This window comes from Rhizophagus irregularis, chromosome 20, assembly GCF_026210795.1.
Source record: "Rhizophagus irregularis chromosome 20, complete sequence".
NCBI classification, from domain to species: Eukaryota; Fungi; Glomeromycota; class Glomeromycetes; order Glomerales; family Glomeraceae; genus Rhizophagus; species Rhizophagus irregularis.
The window spans coordinates 3124159-3144766 of NC_089448.1; the positions used below are offsets into that span (position 1 = coordinate 3124159).

Genomic DNA, 20608 nt, shown 5'->3' on the forward strand with positions numbered 1-20608 from the left:
ACGAACTCCTTTTTTCTGCCATCTACCCTATAAAAAATAAGTGTCCGGAAATTGTCCAGAAATTGTCCGGAAAATTTGTCTAAATAATTGTCCGGAAAATGTCCAGAAAATGCCAGGTACCATGTCCAGAAATTGTTCCGAAAACACACTCGTTTCCGGACACTCATTTTGTCCAGAATTTGTCCGGAAATTGACCTGAAATATTTTTTCATAAAATTGGCACAAAAAGATGATCAACAGGTGACCATCATTATAATTGCTTTTAACTTAAAGTTTTATATCATAGATATATAGTATTTTTGCCTGCTCAGCAAATTTAATTAGTATGACAAAGAAGGTTATGAATGTCAGTCTTGTGCTTTTTGCATTTTTCTACAAAATTAATTTATCCTTTTTTGGAAGTAGCGTCCAGAATTTGTCCAGAATTTTTTCATGTCCGGAATTTGTCCAGCTCAAATTATCTGAATTTTTACTATGTCCGGAATTTGTCCAAGTTTATCTGTCCGGAATTTGTCCAAAATTTTATACTGGACAAATTCTGGATATATTCTGGACAAAGTCCGGATATGTCAAAATTTTAGGTATCAAATTTGTAGCAGAAAATAGACATTTTCCGGACAATTTCTGGACATGCCAGATTTATTCTGGACAATTTCCGGACATTTTCGTAGACATTTTCTGGACATTTATTTTTTATAGGGCTATAGATGGAATTTCTTTTATTACCTTAATTGCCTGCATATTAATTAAAATTTCTCTGTCTCTTTCTGGCTCGCTTCTTGAGTTTGAGGGTCCCATATTTATTTTGCACAGGTCTTCACAGGTCAAAATGCTAAAAATCGGCTTGGAAGTAGAACGGCATTTATGATGTATATTGCCTACGCATGAGTTATGTGTTTGCGTCTAATGGCCCCTAGTATTGTCAAAATTTCCTTCTTCACTATTAATTCTGTATGTTTGTTTCCTTTGTCTGCCTTAAACAATACGCCCAGTATTCGTAATAGTTCTGAACCTTTGTTAGCAAACACTTTGTCTTTGTTTTTTCCTATTTCGAGGAATCTTTCATTTTCATTACTGTCTTCTGGGTTTACGATTATGATTTTGGATTTTTCTCCATTTATTTTTATATCATTAATGTCAAAAAATTCATCAGCGATTAATGATATCTTTTTTGCTTCATCTTTACTTTTAGCTATCCATTGTGTATCATCTGCATATGCTGAGGTGGCAGTTCGTATCATTATACTTCATTTCTTATTGCAAGACACATTATTCGGCCATTTCAGTTCCATTATATATCCTAGTGATTTGTCTTCTTGTATTCTATGGAGTAAGGGATCGTAAAATATTCTCCATACAAGGGGGATATCACCTCGTCTTGGTCAATACCATCATGCACAGTGAAGGTATCTGTTAGACCGTATGCCGTGATGATTCTCATCTGACAGTTCCTATATATGTTTATAATGAAGTTGATGATGGTATGTGGTAGTTTAATCCTTTCCAAGGCTTTTTACAAGAGGATTATTCTGACGCTATTGAACGTCTTCACCATGTCCTGAGATACGATCCACAATGTTTTGTTTTCTTCACAGGCGTCCTTTAGAATACCGTTGATTATGGTGAGAGGAATTGATGTTGATTCGCCCGGTAAGCCTGCATAGTTTGGTCCTTTTAAGACTGCATATCTATTGAGTATATTACCTAGGCGCTTTGTAATAATCTTAACTGCACATTTGCGCAAACATTCAATCAAAAGGATTGGTCTCATTCTTGCCAGGTTGTAATCCCAATCGTATGTCTTGGGGATCAGATACAGTTGAGATATTTTCCATTTTATTGGTATGTCCTGTAGGTAATAACATAAACCGGTGTATTGCCTAAATAATTCATTCACTTTAACACCTGCTTTCTTTATTAGTTTGTAGCTGATGTTTGATATACCCAGAGCTGATTTGTCATTGATAGTGTTGAGCATCTCATTCCATTCTTGTTCTGTCAGTACATCGTTCAAGTGATCGTAAATTCGCAGGTCAATGTCAGCTTGTGGTTTGTATATATCTTTCCATTGTTCAGGGAGATTCTCAAATTTGTGATTTCTTACGCGAAATAGTGATGAAAATGTATTAATGGCCTCTACTTGGACTTCATCTTTTGAATTTAGAAGGATTTCCTCCTGTGTGTCTGCGATTATGCGAATTCTGTCCAGATCAATTTTGGAGTATTTTTTGTCTAATATATTATTAATCATTTTCCGTTGGTCTTTAGTAATCATCTTATTCCTTTCCTCAATTCTTCTTTTTATTGTTGCTTCCTTGCATGCTTTGTCTTTCACCTTAATCACCCTTCTGACTATCTTCAACCATTTTCTAGTCTCACTTTTCCATGTGTGCCAATCCGTGCCTTCTGTTAATTGAGAAATATTTGTTCTGTAGCATTGGTTAAAAGATTTGATCCCTTCCGATGCCTTGAGTAATTCTGTCCCATTTAACTCATTCTTGTATAATTTTCTCATTAAACTCCTTATCACTGGTCAGAATAGTCCATTTCGTCCAAATTTCAAATTGACGAATGTTGGATGAAAGTTGGTCTAATTTTGGCCGATCATTGCCAAAAAAATCGTCAAAATTATTATGGACGATTTGCACAGTTTGCCTGCCACTTGGCAATTACAAATCGGCAAAAATTCATTGAAAAATCGGAAATAAACTATTCGTCAGTCATTTGTCCAAATTTCAAATTGCTGAATGTTGACAAAATTGAGTCTAATTTTGTCTAATTATTAACGATTTTTATGTATTTAGCTTATTTTTAATTTTGTAATAGCAATCAATTACATATGGGCTGATCCTTGGAATCTAATTTTTTTACACAAAAATAATTTTATTAAAGCAAATATAAATTATCATTTATATAAGAATAATAAATTTATACCAGATAATGCAAAAAAAACTAATTAATTATATAATTTTTAATTTTTTTTTAATATAAGATATCATTAAAATTTAAAAGATCAAATATAACTCTCATGACAAAATCATTGATAATTCTTCGTAGAAATAAGCTATACAAATAAATTTACATTCATTTGAAAGAGAAAATCGAGATCTATCTAATGAATTTAAAATCAAGTGAATTGAATCACTAGTTGTTCAGTAATCACGTTCAATATATTATTGAATTTTATCTAAATTTGATCATTAATTACTTCACATATAGTGATTCAATTTGAATGATCTTTGCTCCCTAAGGTGATGCCAACTTTTATCTTTAAAATAAATTTAAAATAATTCGTTTAATATATGTAGATGTTTAGGAATCATCAATTATATTATTAATATAAAATTTTATAAGTTTGATAAAATCTGATATAAAAAAATTTATTAAATACCTGTAGATGCAAGCTACACGAATGAAATTATATTCATTTGAAAGAGAAAATTGAGGTCTATCTAATAAGCCTAAAATTGAATGAATTGAATCACTGGATTGTGAATAATTACGTCTAATATATTTATTTTTAATTTTTAAATTTGATTTGACTTTGATCGTTAATTACGCCTCATCCAGTGATCCAATTTTCCTGATCTTTGATTCTTACGATAGAGCAAATTCTCAGCTTTCAAATGAATGTAAAATGATGACGTTAGCATATCTCCAGGAATAATAATGCACGATTTTGTCACCTGCATAAAGTCCGATCTGAAAATTTTATTTCTTACCAAAAAATGCTTTCATAAGAGAATCCCAAATTCTTTTACTTTATTCAAAAGATTTTATTTGCCATTTAAGGATTTTAGTAGAATAAATCTAATAAAATAATTTTAAAAGATAAAAAACAAATATATAATTAGTTATTTTGAAAAAAAAAGAATATCTTATTATTCATTTTACAACTATTTTACATCATAATTATTTTTTATTTGCATGTATTTTTTACAAAGAAAAAACAATAAATTAAAGGTATTGTGTATCACGTGATAGTTTCATATTGATTGACATGGCAAATTTTATATTATATAGTAACGCAAATTTCTGTGCAATAAAAACTTTTGTTATACTTAATATAAAAGGATAAAAATTATATGGTTAGAAAGCCACATTTTCGAACTTTGTCTATTGACTTTAAAAAATTTTATTCCTTAAAAAAAATTTTCAAAAACCCTCATATGAAATTGCGAATAGGAATATATGATTTTGCGAATAGGCAATCTTAAATTTTATTGGTTATTTATATTAAATGTAACACGCGGTGATATATAAAATGTAAACAAATGATCGGCAAAAAAATTTGCCATACAATATATATTTAAAAATCACGTGCTACACACTACCTTTAAAGCTAAAAATTATGAAAAAATATGTCTTATCTATGTATATAAAATATTAAGTTTTTTCTTTTACTTACCACTTAAAAATAACTGCTATATTTGCTTATAAACTTTTTTGTCATATTTAATAAAAGTGAATAGAAAAATGATGGAAAAGTGATGGGAGTGATGGGGAAAAAGAAGTGGTTATTACTGTTATTTTTGAATATTGATTAAAAAAATTTTTTTTATTTTTTATTAAATCTGAGTTACGTAAATATGTAACACATATTTAATTTAGATTTGTGTAATGTTAATCTTACTAAAACATTAAATTTTTATAAAAATCTTAATTTAGACTAATTCCAAAAATCGGCACATATGAATTATATTTTATTATTTCGCTTTATTAAAAATTACATATTAAAAAGTATTATATTAAATTTCTAATATCTACAGTATCTGTCTATTTACACCTACTATCTACCATCCACCATTCACCATTCATCCATCGTCAATTATCGTCCACATTCATCGTCTACTACCCATCATCTACCATCCATTGTCCACCATTGTCACCATCATCCACTCATCCAAAATTATCTACAACTCACTCAGCTATCTGACAAAAGTCCGAAAGAGAAACCTACAAAAAAAATAAAGAAACGGTTAGTAAACTGATTCTTTAATAAAAAAAATTTAAGTTTCGAAATATTTCGAAACTTACCCAACCAAAAATTCGAAGTGGAAACTTACCCATATATCCAAAGCCCAACCGAAAGTAAAAACCTACAAAATAGAAAAAAAAATTAAAATAAAATTTAAAAAAAAATCCTTTTTTAAAATAAGTTTCAAAGTTTCACTTCGAAACTTACCCATATATCTAAGACCCAACCGAAAGTCGAAACTTACAAAATAGAAAAATAATCAAAAATAAAATTATTTTTTTTAATAAAGTTTCGAAGTTTTACTTCGAAACTCACCCGTACATCCAAAGCCCAAGAACTGAAAGCCGAAATCTACAAAATAGAAAAAAAAATTAAAATAAAATTGAAAAAAATATTTTTTTTAAAAAGTTTTGAAGTTTTAACTTCGAAACTTACCCATATATCCAAACCAAGAACCGAAAGCCGAAATCTACAAAATAGAAAAAAAAATTAAAATAAAATTGAAAAAAATATTTTTTTTAAAAAGTTTTGAAGTTTTAACTTCGAAACTTACCCATATATCCAAACCAAGAACCGAAAGCCGAAACCTACAAAATAGAAAAAAAAATTGAAATAAAATTAAAGAGTTTCGATTCTTTTACTTCGAAACTCACCTATATATCCAAACGTCCAAGAACCGAAAGAAATCTACAAAAAAAATATTAAAATAAATTAAAAAAAATATTTCTTTTAAAATAAGTTTCGAAGTAAACCCACCTATATACCCAACGCCCAAGAACCGAAAGAAACCTACAAAATAGAAGAAAAAAAATTGAAATAATTTTTTTTTAAAAAAAAGTTTCGAAGTTTCACTTCGAAACCCACCTATATATCCAACGCCCAAGAACTGAAAGAAACTTACAAAATAGAAAAAAGATACAATTAAAAAAAAATTTTGTTTAAAAAAAGTATAAAGATTCGTACTTACGAATCTTTATTTAGGTATTCTGTTTTTCGGAATTCCACCCGAGACACCCGAGACCTAAAAAAAAATAGAAAAAGAACGGTTAGAAACCGTTCATAATATTAAAAATAAAAAATAAAATATCAAGATTCATGGTTACTTACGAATCTTGATTTTTTGTTGTTTTTCGGAACTCAAAACCCCACTGAACCTAAAAAAAAATAAATAAAAGAACGGTTATTAGTAACCGTTCATTAATAAAATTAAAAAAAACAAAAAAAATTAAAACCAAGATTCGTATATACTTACAAATCTTGGTTTTTTTCCGTACCTACAAAAAAAAAGAAACGATTAGTAAATCGTTCTTTAAAAAAAAAATAGTTTCGAAAAAAAAAATTTCGAAACTTACCTTTGGGATTCGGTATCCAAGTAGAAGCCGATTTCCCTATAATTAAATATAAAAAAAACGTTTATTTTAACGTTTTTTTTAATAGTTTCGAAGAGATTCTTCGAAACTTGCTTTTGGGATTCGGTATCTATGCCAGAACCGATATCTCTACAATAATATAAAAAAAAACGTTAGGAATTAACATTTTTTTATTAAAGTTTCGAAAATTCTCGAAACTTATCTTGGGATTCGGTATCCATGCCGGAACTGAATTCCTATATAAAAAATATTAAAAAAAACGTTTTTAGCATTAAAAACGTTTTTTAAAGAAGTTTCAAAACATTTTGTTTCGAAACTTACCTGAAATATCGGTGCCCACATTGGAGCCGAATTCCTATACAAAAATAAAAAAAACGTTTTAGTTAAAACGTTTTATTAAAGAAGTTTCAAAACTTTAGTTTTAAAACTTAAGTGGAATATCGGCATCCACATTGGAGCCGATTTCCTATGCAAAAATAAAAAAACGTTTTAGTTAAAAACGTTTTATTATAAAGAAGTTTCGAAACTTTCAAAACTTATCTGGAACATCGGTATCCATGCCAGAGCCGATTTCCTGCAAAAAAAAAACAAAAAAAAAAAGTTTTTTATGTTAGAAACGTTTTTTTTAAAAGAAAGTTTCGAAAGAGTTTCGAAACTTACCTAGAATATCGGTATCCACGCCGGAACTGATTTTCTTTGCAAAAAAAAAATAAAAAAGAAATGTTTTTTAGTTAAAAACGTTTTTTTTTTAAGAAAGTTTCAAAACTTTTCGAAACTTTACCTGGAATATCAGTATCCACGTCGGAACCGATTAAACAAAAAAACTATTTCGAGAAAAAAAGATTTTTTTTTTTCGAAATAGTTTAAACTATTATTTACTAGTCGAAATAAGGCAAATCGGACATGTGATAAATCAGCTGAAAATCAAACTAAATTCAGCTAAAATTCAGAAAATTTACACAATTTGGCATTTCCGATTTATAACAATCAGAAAATTTACACAATTCAGCATTTCTGAATTTATAACAATCAGACAATTTACACAATTCAGCATTTCCGATTTATGGCAATAAAAATTTGACATTTAATTTAAAATTAGCATATGATAAAATCATTAATTTTGGCTGAATTTTAATTTTTGCCAAAATTAAGACCGAGTTTCGGTCTAATTTCAGCATTTTCAGCATTTTCGGCATTTGAACTTTAATTAAAGTTAATTCTTATCCTCCCAAACCCAATAAATCTGAATAAATCATAATAAATATAATAAATCATAATAAATATAATAAATCATAATAAATTTGACATTTAATTTAAAATTAGCATATGATAAAATTGTTAAAGTTAATTCTTATCCTCCCAAACTCGATCAAATACCAATAAATCCGGATAAATCATAATAAATCCAGTTTTAATCTATGAATTGACAAATAAGAATCTATTAGCGAATATGGTATTTTCTATTTATTTGATTTACGGCTAAATACTCTCTTGCATTCCTTTGGTCTGAAATTCGGTAATTTATTGGAATAAATCGACTAAGAATATAATGAACCGGAATAATACAATCACGTGACTCTTGATAAAATTCGGCGCACCATAGCTCAATATTACAAGTATTAATGTCATTATTACTGCTGAAATAATATCGAATATTTCTAGAGCCTGCATGTTTATACCATCGGACATAAGCCAAAAAATGCTCGGCAGGACTATTCGGAAGGTCAACTGTATGAGTAAAATAATATTGAACTTGACCAGGGTAAATGTCAACATCATCGTCAATTATTATAAATTTTGCCGTAACAAATGAACTTTTCACATGATGAGATGACATTTTTGAGCCGAATATTTCAGAACCAATTCTGCATCTTCTGAATTGATTCATTCTGACGCGAATAATAATTGAATCTTCAGGTCCTTCTCCAAATGGTTTTCGGAAGTTATTTGCTGGGTAGGTCGCATTATAATAATCTACCATTATGTCAAGCATTTCACTTGACATTATAACTTTTTCCGAGGAAGGGCCTAGCATTTCTCCTGGAAATGCTTCGCATCCAGCAATTGGAGATTCTTTAATATTTTGCGAGTATAGCAAATATCGCTCCATTTCAACTGAAGTAAATTCGTCGGGTTCTGAAATTGAACTGACTGAAGGTCTGGTATCAAGTATATCGAGACCTTTTGTATCAACTATTCCAGAACTAACAATATTATTAATTTGTTTATCGTTCATAATTTGGCGCATAAGCTCTGGTTCAATTTTCCAATGGCTATTAGGCAAAGAACCTAAAAAATAAATAAAGGAATGGAATTTAAAATTAATTTTAGAAGAAAAAGGATATTTTTAGAAGTCAGCATCTTACCTAGCACGCCATTCATGCACTCGAACGAAAAACACCAAAAAGCGTAAAGAGGCCCAAAATCTTTTGCACATTCGTATAAATGGAGCGAAAGGTGAAAGTTCGGAGTTATCATATCTTGACCGTAATTTTGCTCAATTATTTTTACGATTTCAACCAATTTTTGGTGATCTTCATCCATTAAATTGGATTGAACAATTCATCCTACCAAAATCGAGCAAATTCTTACAAAGCGTGTAAGAATCTTCTTATCTACGCCAGGAAGGTGTTCCAAAGTGACATCGTGGCATAAATGTTAAAAAATATTCGCCACTGATCGGCCGTAAAATTCGCAAAACCTTCGCCACATTCCACCTTGTAATAACCGAAAATACGATAATATAGAATAAGGATAAATAATTAGTTGAATATAGATGCTGTCGGAATTCCCTAATTACGACATTTCGGCATTACGACATATGTCGTAAATAATGCCGTAACCGTAATGTGGCGCCATAATTAATCATGATCACGTGACTTTTACAAATGCTAAACGATCGACATGAATATTTCCTTTTTTTGGAAACTCGTGTAACCTTGTGCAACCCATTATTCAATTTTATTGAGGGACAAAATTTCCTTTTTTGGAAATCTGTGTAACGTCACGTGATAAACGCGAAAAAAATTGACCCAGCATTACGAACTTGACTGAAATTAAGTTTAGTCTTATTCATTTACGGCATATATATTTACGACATTATGGCGTTAAATTCAATTACGGCATTACGGCGTCACAGTGTTTACGATTTACAGCATTTAATTACGGCGTTACGGCACGTGCCGTAACCGTAAAAATAATTCCGACAGCATCTATATAGTTGAAGGATAAATAATTAACCGATGGGTAAATAATTAGCCAATAAAATTATATTTATAGTTTAGTTTAGTGTAACGAGATAATTATATGATAATAGATCTTCAAATTTTATTAGAAAAATAGAAGTATTAGAAATATTTTTTCTTAAAATGTATAAATACAAGTGGATTTCGATAGAAATTCTGCAGTTCAATTTTTGAAAAATAAAAATTTTATTTCGTCCTTAATAATAAACAAACACATTCTTTTAGCCTTTTTCTTATGAGCAAAAAGTGCCACATTAATTATTTTATTTTAATTAATGGTTTATTGAAAATATAGAGAAACTATCGTAATTTAAAATTTTGATAAGAAATAATGTTTTTGTAATTTTTGTAATTAATTTTTATTTAAAACCAAGTATAGATACTATACGAACTCAACACGTCAGTGGCAACATACGATATTTTACTTAATATCCTATAGGTGGCGTGTCACAACCTTTCCCAGGATCCTACATATGTCAGCTGGTACTTGGAATTGATTCATTTTCTTTTGAATTTCTTTTAGAGTTTCCGGTTTTAATATATTTTCATCAACCCAAATCCACTTAACAATCCACTTTGCAATGCCTAAGAATAGGCAGTGCATTGGATCAATTGATAAAAACCGAATTGGGTCGAAATATAGCAATCTCAGCAATTCAGATCACCTTACGCCAGTAGTTTTTACAAAGCGATTCCTTGCAGCATTTGAATTGCAGCGACGCCATCCAAGGGCATTCTCGCGAAATTGTGCCGAATCTCGATTAATGAACCATTCGCTTATATTATCCATTCCAGCGAAATTATGTTTATGATTTTCGTAATTTGCTTTCTTCTCACATCTATAACACGATGAAAGGGCTGAAATATGCCCACATATTTTTCTTGCCGCAGGAATGTCGCACAAAACGAGTATTAGTGCCGCTTGAATTTTTCTTAGTTCTTGGTACTCAAAAGTGTTATCAAACGTCACTCCGTCCCAAAGTAACACTAATTCGTTGACAATTGGCGCCAAATAATGGTTAATTTGGTGGAGACTCACTTCATTTGGGCCGGGCAACAAACCAAGAACCAACATATTTTCACGTTTAAACCGCATATCCCGTGGTAGATTACAAATTGCGGCATATATTACTCCGGTACTATGGATAACACCATCATATGGTTGAAACCAGTCGAGATTCAACATTAAACCAAGATTAGAATCAGCTACTTCAGGTCGAAAAAATTTCACCGAATTTTCATCGCTTGTTTCTTCCAGACCTGACCGTCATAGATATCAGTTAAAATATTGTCAAATCGTTTGCGTTCAGACCAGTGACGTAAATTTCTTTCGAATCCCGGCTGGCAATACATTGATGCTAATTGATTTCTGATACTAGCAAATGGAAATATCTTCTCAGATCGAATTTTAATACGGCCATGTAATAACATTGATCTTTCTGCTAAAGGCGTCTGGCATTGTTTTAATCTCCTAGATGTCGAATTAGGAAATTCGACATGACTACACTTCATAACTGTAAGATTTCCATTTTGCTGAAATTCTTTTACTTCCTTTTTATTATATAATTTGTGGCATTTCAGACATGCCGCAAAGTTATGATGTTGATCTTTTAGCCCAAGAACATTTCTTGCTAAGTATAAAGAGCCAGGAAATTCTTCAAAATTAGAACCGCCGATTTCTATCGATAACAGCTTTATGAATTGAATAAGCGCTTCTGTTGCTGTTTCTGGAATATTAAATCTTTTGCAAAAGCTCATTATTCACAGCAAAATCCACAAAAATTGTCTATTGGCATTTGTGTCTGGACTAATTCGATCTTGAAATTGCTCATAAACAGGTGGGGCATAATTCTCAAAAATTTCAGTATACTCATAATCATTATTATTGCCGTTATTGATTTCACTTTCATTTGATTCTTCGTCAGTTTCATTCGATTCTTCGTCAGTTTCGCTTGATTCTTCATCAGTTATGAATAATTCTGGAGGAATTTCTTCTTCGGTAATTGTTGCTTGTTGATTTGCGTATCTTCTCGAACGTTGTCGATGAAGTAAATCAGTTAATAAGTCATCTATTTCCTCCATTTCCATTTGTTGAATTACGTTCCGATTATTATCTGAATCTTCGTCAGATGATACTGGGTTATCTTCTGGTAAAGGATTACCATAATCTTCAGATGATGATGGTAAAGGATTACTATAATCTTGAACAACTTCCAAATCTTGGTCATCATCCAAATCTCGATCAGCCTCATGGTTCAATTTTGTACGAACATCTACTATTTTTCCGTTACATTTAGAACAATTGCAAGGAACCATTCTTCTGTCATGTGTATGTATAATCGAAGTTGATTCTTCAGATTCTTCATCAATTGCTCTAGAGATCGCTCTACTTTTACGAGAAGAGCGAGCTGTAATTGATTCTTCATCATTGCTAAGTAAAGCAGAAACTGATCTCTTTCGTCTACTCATTTTATGAAATAAAAAATTTGCAGTATTTATCTCAATATATTTTTAAATAATGTCAATTTAATTCTTTTTAAAAAGTAAATTCCTGCTGCGCTACAAATCGAACAAATTCAATTTCACATTATAAATCGCCATAATATGTTTTCAATTATTCAATTAAGATTATTTTTTAAAGAACAATATAAAAAATTCGCCATATAATCAAAGTAATACATAGGAGTTAAATTAGATCCTTTTTTAAAGAATAATATAAGAAATTCGTCGTATAATCAAAAGAATAAAAAAGATCATTTAATCATTTAAGGGATAAATTTAATTGTTAAAAATTTTTAAGGAATCGACGGTAAATACAATATCATGATAATTTGATTGTGATTAAGCTTATAAGAAAAAAATTAATTCGACTGATTTTAAGCTATAAAAGTTTAAATTTTGAATTTTTTCTCTCTCATCTCTCTTTTCTTTCTCTTTCTCTTAATTTTTTACTTTCACTATGTCCCAACAAGAAAAAAAAAATTACCAAAGTTTATAAATATCCATCTGAAATTACTCCTACTACCATCACAGCCACCACTAGCAAAAGCGCTTCTGAAATTCCTCCTGATGCCACCACTAGCAACGAAACTACTCCTGCGCCTGCTACCACTAGCAAATCGACCGTTACTTCAAAATCAAAATTTCAGCATATGAAAGAACAATATAAAAATTTCAAGGTTCCAGATTCCTATTTAGAAAAGCAAAAGGAACTTCGCCATAATTTAGACCTTGATGATGATAATCCATCTTTGGAAACTGGTATAATTGTAACAAAATTGCTAAAATTGGTTGCTGTTTTGGTTGCTTTACATTGAAAGTTTGTTTGTTTCCGAATTTGGTTAATAAATTTTAGAAAATCATAAATTACGTGCGACAATAGCCGATTTGCGTAATAAAAACATGAAGTTGGAGAAAACAAACGTAGATATTTTTAAGGAATTAAAAAGCTTAAAAGAGGATTTCAGTACGCTTATGGAAATTAACGATGCATTCGGTACAGAAATGAAGAATTAAAAAGAAAAATCAGAACAAATGAGATCGATGATATCGAATCCAAGCATCTTTCCAAAAAAGCCAAGGGCAAAAGAAGCGTAGTCCAAATAAGTGACGATGACGATAAAGACGAAGATGTTGATGACGACTTGATGGATTCCAAATCGAATGCAACTGAAGAATCACCCGAAAAGCCTAACGAAAGAGAAGCAAGGGTTTGTTGAGTTTTAACAATCATATTTGATACTAATTTTTGCAACTGATTTCAATACTAATTTCATCTTTTACGACAATTTACAAATTTTTATTAATTTAACACAATTCATATACTACTAACTTTACGAATTACTAATTTTTTACAAATTTTTATTAATTTAACGCGATTCATATACTAACTTTTACAAATTACTAATTTTTTACAAATTTTTATTAATTTAACGCGATTCATATACTAACTTTTACGAATTACTAATTTTTTACTAATTTAACGCAAATTCGTATACTAACTTTACAATTACTAATTTTTACTAATTTCAACACAAATTCGTATACTAACTTTTACGAACTACCAATTTTTTATTAATTTCAATAACTAATGTTTTTGGCTCCACAAATTTATACTGAATTTTCTACTAACATATCTGTTTGTTGCTAATTTTATTATTTTATAATACTTTCTTTAATTTTTCTTTTTCTAAATATCAATTAGATCAAAATGAAATCAATCTTAAAAACACTTAATGAGAAATATAACTTAAACTACAATGAAACGTTTAATAGTGCAAAAAACATTAAAATTCAACGTAAATTAATTCCTGAAATCTGAAAATCACTTGCTCTGAATTATCGACCATCCTTTAACCAGGTAATAAGGTGGTTAAGTAGCCTACATAAATCTCGACGATCTAAGTTGAGTTTGAGGATATCCGGCAAAGAAAGCATGGACAATCGATGAGTTCATGCCAATAATAGATTAAATGATGTATGTAATGTAATCCAGCGGCAAATTAATAATCCATATTAACTCATTTTAAATTTATCAATCAGAAAAAATTGCGAAGGATAAAGGCTGCGAAAGATCTCTTTAATAAAAAGGATAGCCGAATTATGAGTTATGGAAAACAGGATCTGTTAAAAATTCTGGCAAATCGTGTATATCATTCACCAGAAGTGAGTGAAACCGAAGATGAAGGTTCAAAATCGGTCATTAATGTTTATGATCTATTGTGGCGCTCAGAAGAGGTTAGGCTGCTCCAATTTAATAGTTTGTTTAATGTCCTAACTTTATATAAAAATTGAGGGGGGGGAGGGGGTCAAATTAAGTAAACATTTAAAAATAAACATAGTTTTTTCTTTATCACTCAATGCATTCTTACTAAAAATACATCTTAATTTATTACAGATAATGCAATTAATAAGTTTACATATATTACTTTTATTAATTATACCATTTTCTTTGGTAGATTCAATTACACTGGAAAGGAATTCTTTTAAATATTATACAGATCGGTGATGTTATTATAAGTCATGTGATATAACATATGTTTGTTTATTTTTAAAAATTTTTTAAAAATGAGGGGGGTGGGGTACGTTAAACAAACTATTAAATTGGAGTGGCCTTACTTATTTTATCTTGATAATTTATTTTGCTATAAATTTTCACTAATTCCGATTTTACTTATTTTCACTAATTCTGATTTTACTTATTTTTACATTTTCCGATTTTATTTATTTTTACATTTTAGTTGAGACTTTTATTAAGAAATGTTCTCGATAAATATGTAAGAGTGGGACAAACGGCGCAGCAATTGCGACCTCAGAACTATGACAACGAGATACAATGCTATGATAAAGTACCATTGGATGATGCTCCCGATTGGTCATATGTTGATCAACCAGATATGGTATATGACACAGAATATACAGACGATTTAAATATTGATGATGAAGATTTAGACGCAATTTTGGAAGATAAAGCGGATAAATCTGAAAGTTTTATGCAAGAAGATTAATGGTTGGAATTTCAGAATTCTATTTTATTACTAATTTACTCTTTTTTTTTTATTTTTGTGTATTATAGTATGTTTTATTACATATCTGAATTAATTTTACTCTTTTTTTAGTTTTGCGTATTATATATTATATTTTATAGCATATATAAATTTATTTTACTCTATTTTTTTAATAATATATTTTATAGTATATCTGAATTTATAAATTGAATTGTAATTGAATTATATCTGATTTATATCCAATTTATATAATAAATTTAGTTGATTTATGTCTAATTAATAGTGTCGAATTTAGTAGTATTTGTTGATTTATATCCGATTTATATCCGATTTCTTATTCTGAATTATATCTGAGTGGCAACCACTCAGAACCCAAACGGAATATTGCCTTTTTAAAAAATCGGTCAAAATTGAGTTATAAATCAGATTAAAATCAGATGATCGATTTCTATCTGATTTGGACAATTTTGACTAGTGATATTAGATCGTTTACTAGATTAGTGGCTGATTTGTTAGAAAAAGTACAATGGTCTGGGGTTATTTTGGCAATACGTTAATAGCCTTAACAAAGGACATTGCTTATCATTTTCCACTAATGATAAATTCATATATTTTATAAAATGTTCAAATAATTTATTACCTACCATAGACAATCTTAGGAAATGGAACGAACTGTATAATCAAGTCAAATGTCCAATGTGCTTACATGATGATGAAGATATCTGGCATATTGTTATATGTCCAGGTCATGAAGATGGTTTTCAGCAGGTTGAGTCAGAAGTAACATCCAAGATTATGAAATTTATTAAGAAATCCACATCCTCAACAAAGATAGTACAGGGACAGTTAGAACATATTATCTTTGAATATAAGGACGAAGCTTTCCCTCTTCTTAAAGAACGTAACCGTATTGAACTCATTAGAGGGCTTATCTCAGATACAATTATAACAAAACTTCAACGTTTCTTGTCTAAAAAAGTAACCAATGAGGTTGTCAGTAGAATTATAAAACATTTCCACAAGGCTTTCAGGAAGTACATATGGAATCCGCTATGAATTGAATATATTTGAAGCTAAATTGGGCATCACTAAAAAAGACAAGACGAATACTATTAGAAGCCATTCGTGTTCTATATCTTAACAACTTGACATACAACAGACACATGGAACACTGGATAAAAATGAACTTTTGCATGAAACTATGACACGTTGCAAGAACTATATCCATTCACTTATAACAAAAGGCTCTTCACAATCATGGAAAACATAGTCGCAGTATAGTAGGTCCATTCCTATAAGAAATATGTATACGGAAAGGATACGTTTTGTATACATTTTATGTACGTTTTTATAGATTCCGTATACAAATTCCGTATATTTAATAAGCAATTCATTTTTGAACATTTTTTAAAAAAACTAATGTATACGGAAAAAATTAATCATGCTGAATGTATACGGAATTTTTAAACTTAAGATAATTTTACCCATCATAACACGAGATCACGTGATTGTTTATTGATTTGTTATGATACGTTTTTTGTTTTTTATATAAACCCTTACTTTGATGAGTTTGATCTTCTGTTCTTCCTTTCTGTCTTTCCTTTCCTTTCTCTTATCTCTTGTCTTAATTTTTGTTATTTTTTCTAAAATTTTCTTCTTTCTTCATCACCCCCTTTTAAAAAAAAAAATTTTTTTTCGTACCTCACTTCAAAAAAGTTTTTTTTTCGTCACTCTCCTTTAAAAAAAAATTTTTTTTCGTCACTCTTAAAAAAAAATTTTTTTGATTTTATTCTTTTTTTCCCACTCTTCTTTTTTCTTTCTATTTCTATTTCCTCTTTATAAAAAATTTTTTATTTTTCTAACTTTGATGTCCTCCTTTAAAAAAAAATTTTTTTTAACTTTCCTAACTTCGTTATCCCTCTTTTTAAAAAAATATTTTTTTTGATTTATTCTTTAATCTTTATTCCCCCCTTTTTTATTTATATTTATCCCTTTTTTTATTTCATAGACCAGCAGATTTTTTTTTGTGAGAAGATTCAGTTTTCTTTTTTCTTTTTTGTAGATCAGTTTGGGAGTTCCTTTTTGTAGGATGGTTCAGGATTTTTTCTTTTTTTAGGTCAGTTCAAATTTTCTTTTTTTTTTTGTAAGTTGGGTTCAGATTCTTTTCTTTTTGTAGGTTGTTTCAGTTTGTTGCTTCAGAGTCTTCTTTTTTTGTAGGTCAGTTTTGGATTTATTTTGTTGTTTTGGTTTCTTTTTCATCAGACGCTTTATAATTCTTTTCTTTTACGTAGGTCAGACATTCTGGAGTTCTCTTTCTTTTTTGTAGGAATGCTAACCTTTGGTGACTTTGACGATTGCAGATACTATATGAGGGGGGTTTTGTTTCCAATTAAGTTAGACGTTCTTATGTTTCTTTTTTTTTATTTTTTAGGTTGTTTGACTCCAAATGAACCTGAACTTATAGATAATTTTGGTTGCAATAGGTGGTTTTAATAAGGAGGGATTTTTCATAATGTATTTGTATTTTGTTTATTTTTTATTTTTTATTTAATTTAATAAAGTAAAATTAGATTTATGAAAATACAATTATAGTAAACTGTAATACAAATAGTAAATTCAGTGACCAAATCGTATAAATTTCGTGATAAAATCAGTGATCAAATCATGTAAATTCCATATGAATCCCGTGCAAATTCTGTATCCAAACTATATTTTTAGTGATACGGAATTGTGCATTTTTCCGTATCCTATTATGATACGTTATTTCTAAGGAAAAAAATCGTATAAAAACTTTATAAAAAACGTATCCAATTTTTTTATAGGGCATGATCACCCTTGCATTGATTACAGGGCCCTTGGCTAAGAAAATATATTCCACATATGTTTACCTGTATAGCATAATAGATCATTTGACAGTGCACATGTGGGTATTTTAATAATATGACGAGCGGTTTATAAATTAATAATATTAGTTTAATTAGGTAAGTTTAGTAATTTTATTATATATTACTTTAATTATTTTAATAAATTTATAAATGTGCTGCGATTAAAAAAAAAAAAAATATAATTAAGTAATCAATTTAGGGTCTAATTGATTGATATTTTTATGCAACTAAATGTTTTTGTTTATCCAACTTATTCCAACTTAATTATAAAATACAAAAGAATATAAAAAAGTTGAATTTAATACATAAACTAAAGAATTTAAATCTAAATTTTTGTCCTTAAAATATAATAGTTAACCCAACTGAAGCTTTGGGTTTTCCATAGTTCTGGTTTACTAAAGTTCTCCATTCCTATAATATAATCTATATAATTAAAAAAATTGTGTTTGTGTGACTAACGTTTAGATTAGCCTATATAAATAATCTTTGAATTGTTTAATGTGTTATTAATCTGCGCCTCTGCACTTGACCTATTACGTTCTGTTTGATATATACGTTGTTAATTACTAATGTTGTATAACATTTGGTATAATCTATTAATCCTGATCTACCCTTAATAGTTAAAACCACCTGATCGGCAAATTCATTCTAATTACTAACGTACGGGAGAATTAATTTTGATTCCCCTTTCACTAATATAGAGGTATGCTCTGAATCTGGTCAATTTGGATATCTGGTCATCCATCCGAAATTTGACCAGATTCGGATTGATCCGGATGATTCATCGGATTGACCGGATGGATCATCAGATATCCGGTCAATACTTGCTCACCAATTTGACCGGATGGTTGACCAGATATCTGAATAATCCGGTCAATCCGGTGAATCCGGTGAATCCAAATTCAGTTTTTTCTACTTAATACTTTTTATTAATATTAATTAACAATTAGAATTTTATAATAATAAACATAGTATTTATTTTTACGTTATTACAAATGATTTTTAACAAATTAGTTGATACAATATTTATAAAAAGTTTAAGATTTAGAGGTCCAAGAAGGTGTCTCCCTAAAAAAAAGAAGCAAAAGGAACGTTAATTACGTTCCTAACAACAAAAAAACAAAAATACCTTTCCCCCAACTTACCTTTATAGCCCATGCCGAAATCCAGATCCAAGAGGCGTCCTCCTAAAGAAAGAAGCAAAAGGAACGTTAGTTACGTTCCTAAAGACAAAAAAAAAAGATAAAAAACCCTTTCCCAACTTACTTTAATAGCCCAAGCCGAAATCCAGGTCCAGGAAGGCGTCACCTAAAGAAAAGAAGCAAAAGGAACGTTAATTACGTTCCCAAAGACAAAAAAAACTCAAAAATAACCTCCCCAACTTACCTTTATGAAACCCAAATCCGGGAGGGCGTCTCCTAAAGAAAAGAAGCAAAAGGAACGTTAATGACGTTCCTAAAGACAAAAAAAAAAGATAAAACACCCTCCCAACTTACTTTAATAGCCCAAGCCGAAATCCAGATCCAGGAAGGGCGTCACCTAAAGAAAAGAAGCAAAAGGAACATTAATTACGTTTCCAAAGACAAAAAAACTCAAAAATAACCTCCCCAACTTACCTTTATGAAATCCAAATCCGGGAGGGCGTCTCCTAAAGAAAAGAAGCAAAAGGAACGTTAATGACGTTCCTAAAGACAAAAAAAAAAGATAAAACACCCTCCCAACTTACTTTAATAGCCCAAGCCGAAATCCAGATCCAGGAAGGGCGTCACCTAAAGAAAAGAAGCAAAAGGAACATTAATTACGTTTCCAAAGACAAAAAAAACTCAAAAATAACCTCCCCAACTTACCTTTATGAAATCCAAATCCGGGAGGGCGTCACCTAAAGAAAAGAAGCAAAAGGAACGTTAATGACGTTCCTAAAGACAAAAAAAAAATAAAAATTAACTTCCCCAACTTACTTTAATAGCCCAAGCCGAAATCAAGGTCCAGGAAGGGCGTCACCTAAAGAAAAGAAGCAAAATGAACGTTAATTACGTTCCCAAAGACAAAAAAAACTCAAAAATAACCTCCCCAACTTACTTTAATAGCCCAAGCCAAAATCCAGGTTAGGAAGGGTGTCACCTAAAGAAAAGAAGCAAAAGGAACGTTAATGACGTTCCTAAAGACAAAAAAAAAACAAAAATTAATTTCCCCAACTTACTTTAATAGCCCAAACCGAAATCCAGGTCTAGGAAGGGCGTCACCTAAAGAAAAAAGCAAAAGGAACGTTAATGACGTTCCCAAAGACAAAAAAACCCGAAAATACCCTCCCCCAACTTACCTTTATGAAATCCAAATCCGGGAGGGCGTCTCCTAAAGAAAAAAAGCAAAAGGAACGTTAATGACGTTCCCAAAGACAAAAAAAAACCCGAAAATACCCTCCCCCAACTTACCTTTATGAAATCCAAATCCGGGAGGGCGTCTCCTAAAGAAAAAAAGCAAAAAGAACGTTAATGACATTCCCAAAGACAAACAAAAAATCAAAATTACCCTCCCCAACTTACCTTTATAGCCCAAGCCGAAATTGAGTTCCAGGCAGGCGTCCCCTAAAGTAATGAAGTAAAGGAACATTTAGTGACGTTTC

The 20608-nt window shown here is 30.0% G+C and overlaps 6 protein-coding genes across 6 annotated transcripts; 3 read left to right on the plus strand and 3 right to left on the minus strand.

The window, feature by feature from the left end:
• Positions 1–1513: 1513 nt before the first annotated feature.
• Positions 1514–2515, minus strand: OCT59_013286 (uncharacterized protein; the record flags this gene model as incomplete). The annotated part of the gene is made up of 1 exon (XM_066140706.1): positions 1514–2515. One exon carries the CDS (start codon positions 2513–2515, stop codon positions 1514–1516), a length of 1002 nt encoding a protein of 333 aa, XP_066001562.1.
• Positions 2516–11354: 8839 nt separating this feature from the next.
• Positions 11355–12062, minus strand: OCT59_013287 (uncharacterized protein; the record flags this gene model as incomplete). The annotated part of the gene is made up of 1 exon (XM_066140708.1): positions 11355–12062. The coding sequence occupies one exon, from the start codon at positions 12060–12062 to the stop codon at positions 11355–11357; it is 708 nt and encodes a 235-aa protein (XP_066001563.1).
• Positions 12063–12745: 683 nt separating this feature from the next.
• OCT59_013288 (uncharacterized protein) lies at positions 12746–13312 on the plus strand (the record flags this gene model as incomplete). Its single annotated transcript, XM_066140709.1, has 3 exons — positions 12746–12854; positions 12949–13089; positions 13170–13312. The coding sequence occupies 3 exons, from the start codon at positions 12746–12748 to the stop codon at positions 13310–13312; spliced, it is 393 nt and encodes a 130-aa protein (XP_066001564.1).
• An 883-nt stretch (positions 13313–14195) lies between these two features.
• On the plus strand, positions 14196–15100 carry OCT59_013289 (uncharacterized protein; the record flags this gene model as incomplete). Its single annotated transcript, XM_066140710.1, has 2 exons — positions 14196–14330; positions 14834–15100. 2 exons carry the CDS (start codon positions 14196–14198, stop codon positions 15098–15100), a joined length of 402 nt encoding a protein of 133 aa, XP_066001565.1.
• A 696-nt stretch (positions 15101–15796) lies between these two features.
• OCT59_013290 (uncharacterized protein) lies at positions 15797–16156 on the plus strand (the record flags this gene model as incomplete). The annotated part of the gene is made up of 1 exon (XM_066140711.1): positions 15797–16156. The coding sequence occupies one exon, from the start codon at positions 15797–15799 to the stop codon at positions 16154–16156; it is 360 nt and encodes a 119-aa protein (XP_066001566.1).
• A 2873-nt stretch (positions 16157–19029) lies between these two features.
• OCT59_013291 (uncharacterized protein) lies at positions 19030–20595 on the minus strand (the record flags this gene model as incomplete). The annotated part of the gene is made up of 10 exons (XM_066140712.1): positions 19030–19053; positions 19131–19172; positions 19252–19293; positions 19372–19403; positions 19602–19633; positions 19712–19754; positions 20052–20106; positions 20186–20212; positions 20306–20337; positions 20529–20595. The coding sequence occupies 10 exons, from the start codon at positions 20593–20595 to the stop codon at positions 19030–19032; spliced, it is 396 nt and encodes a 131-aa protein (XP_066001567.1).
• Positions 20596–20608: the final 13 nt, after the last annotated feature.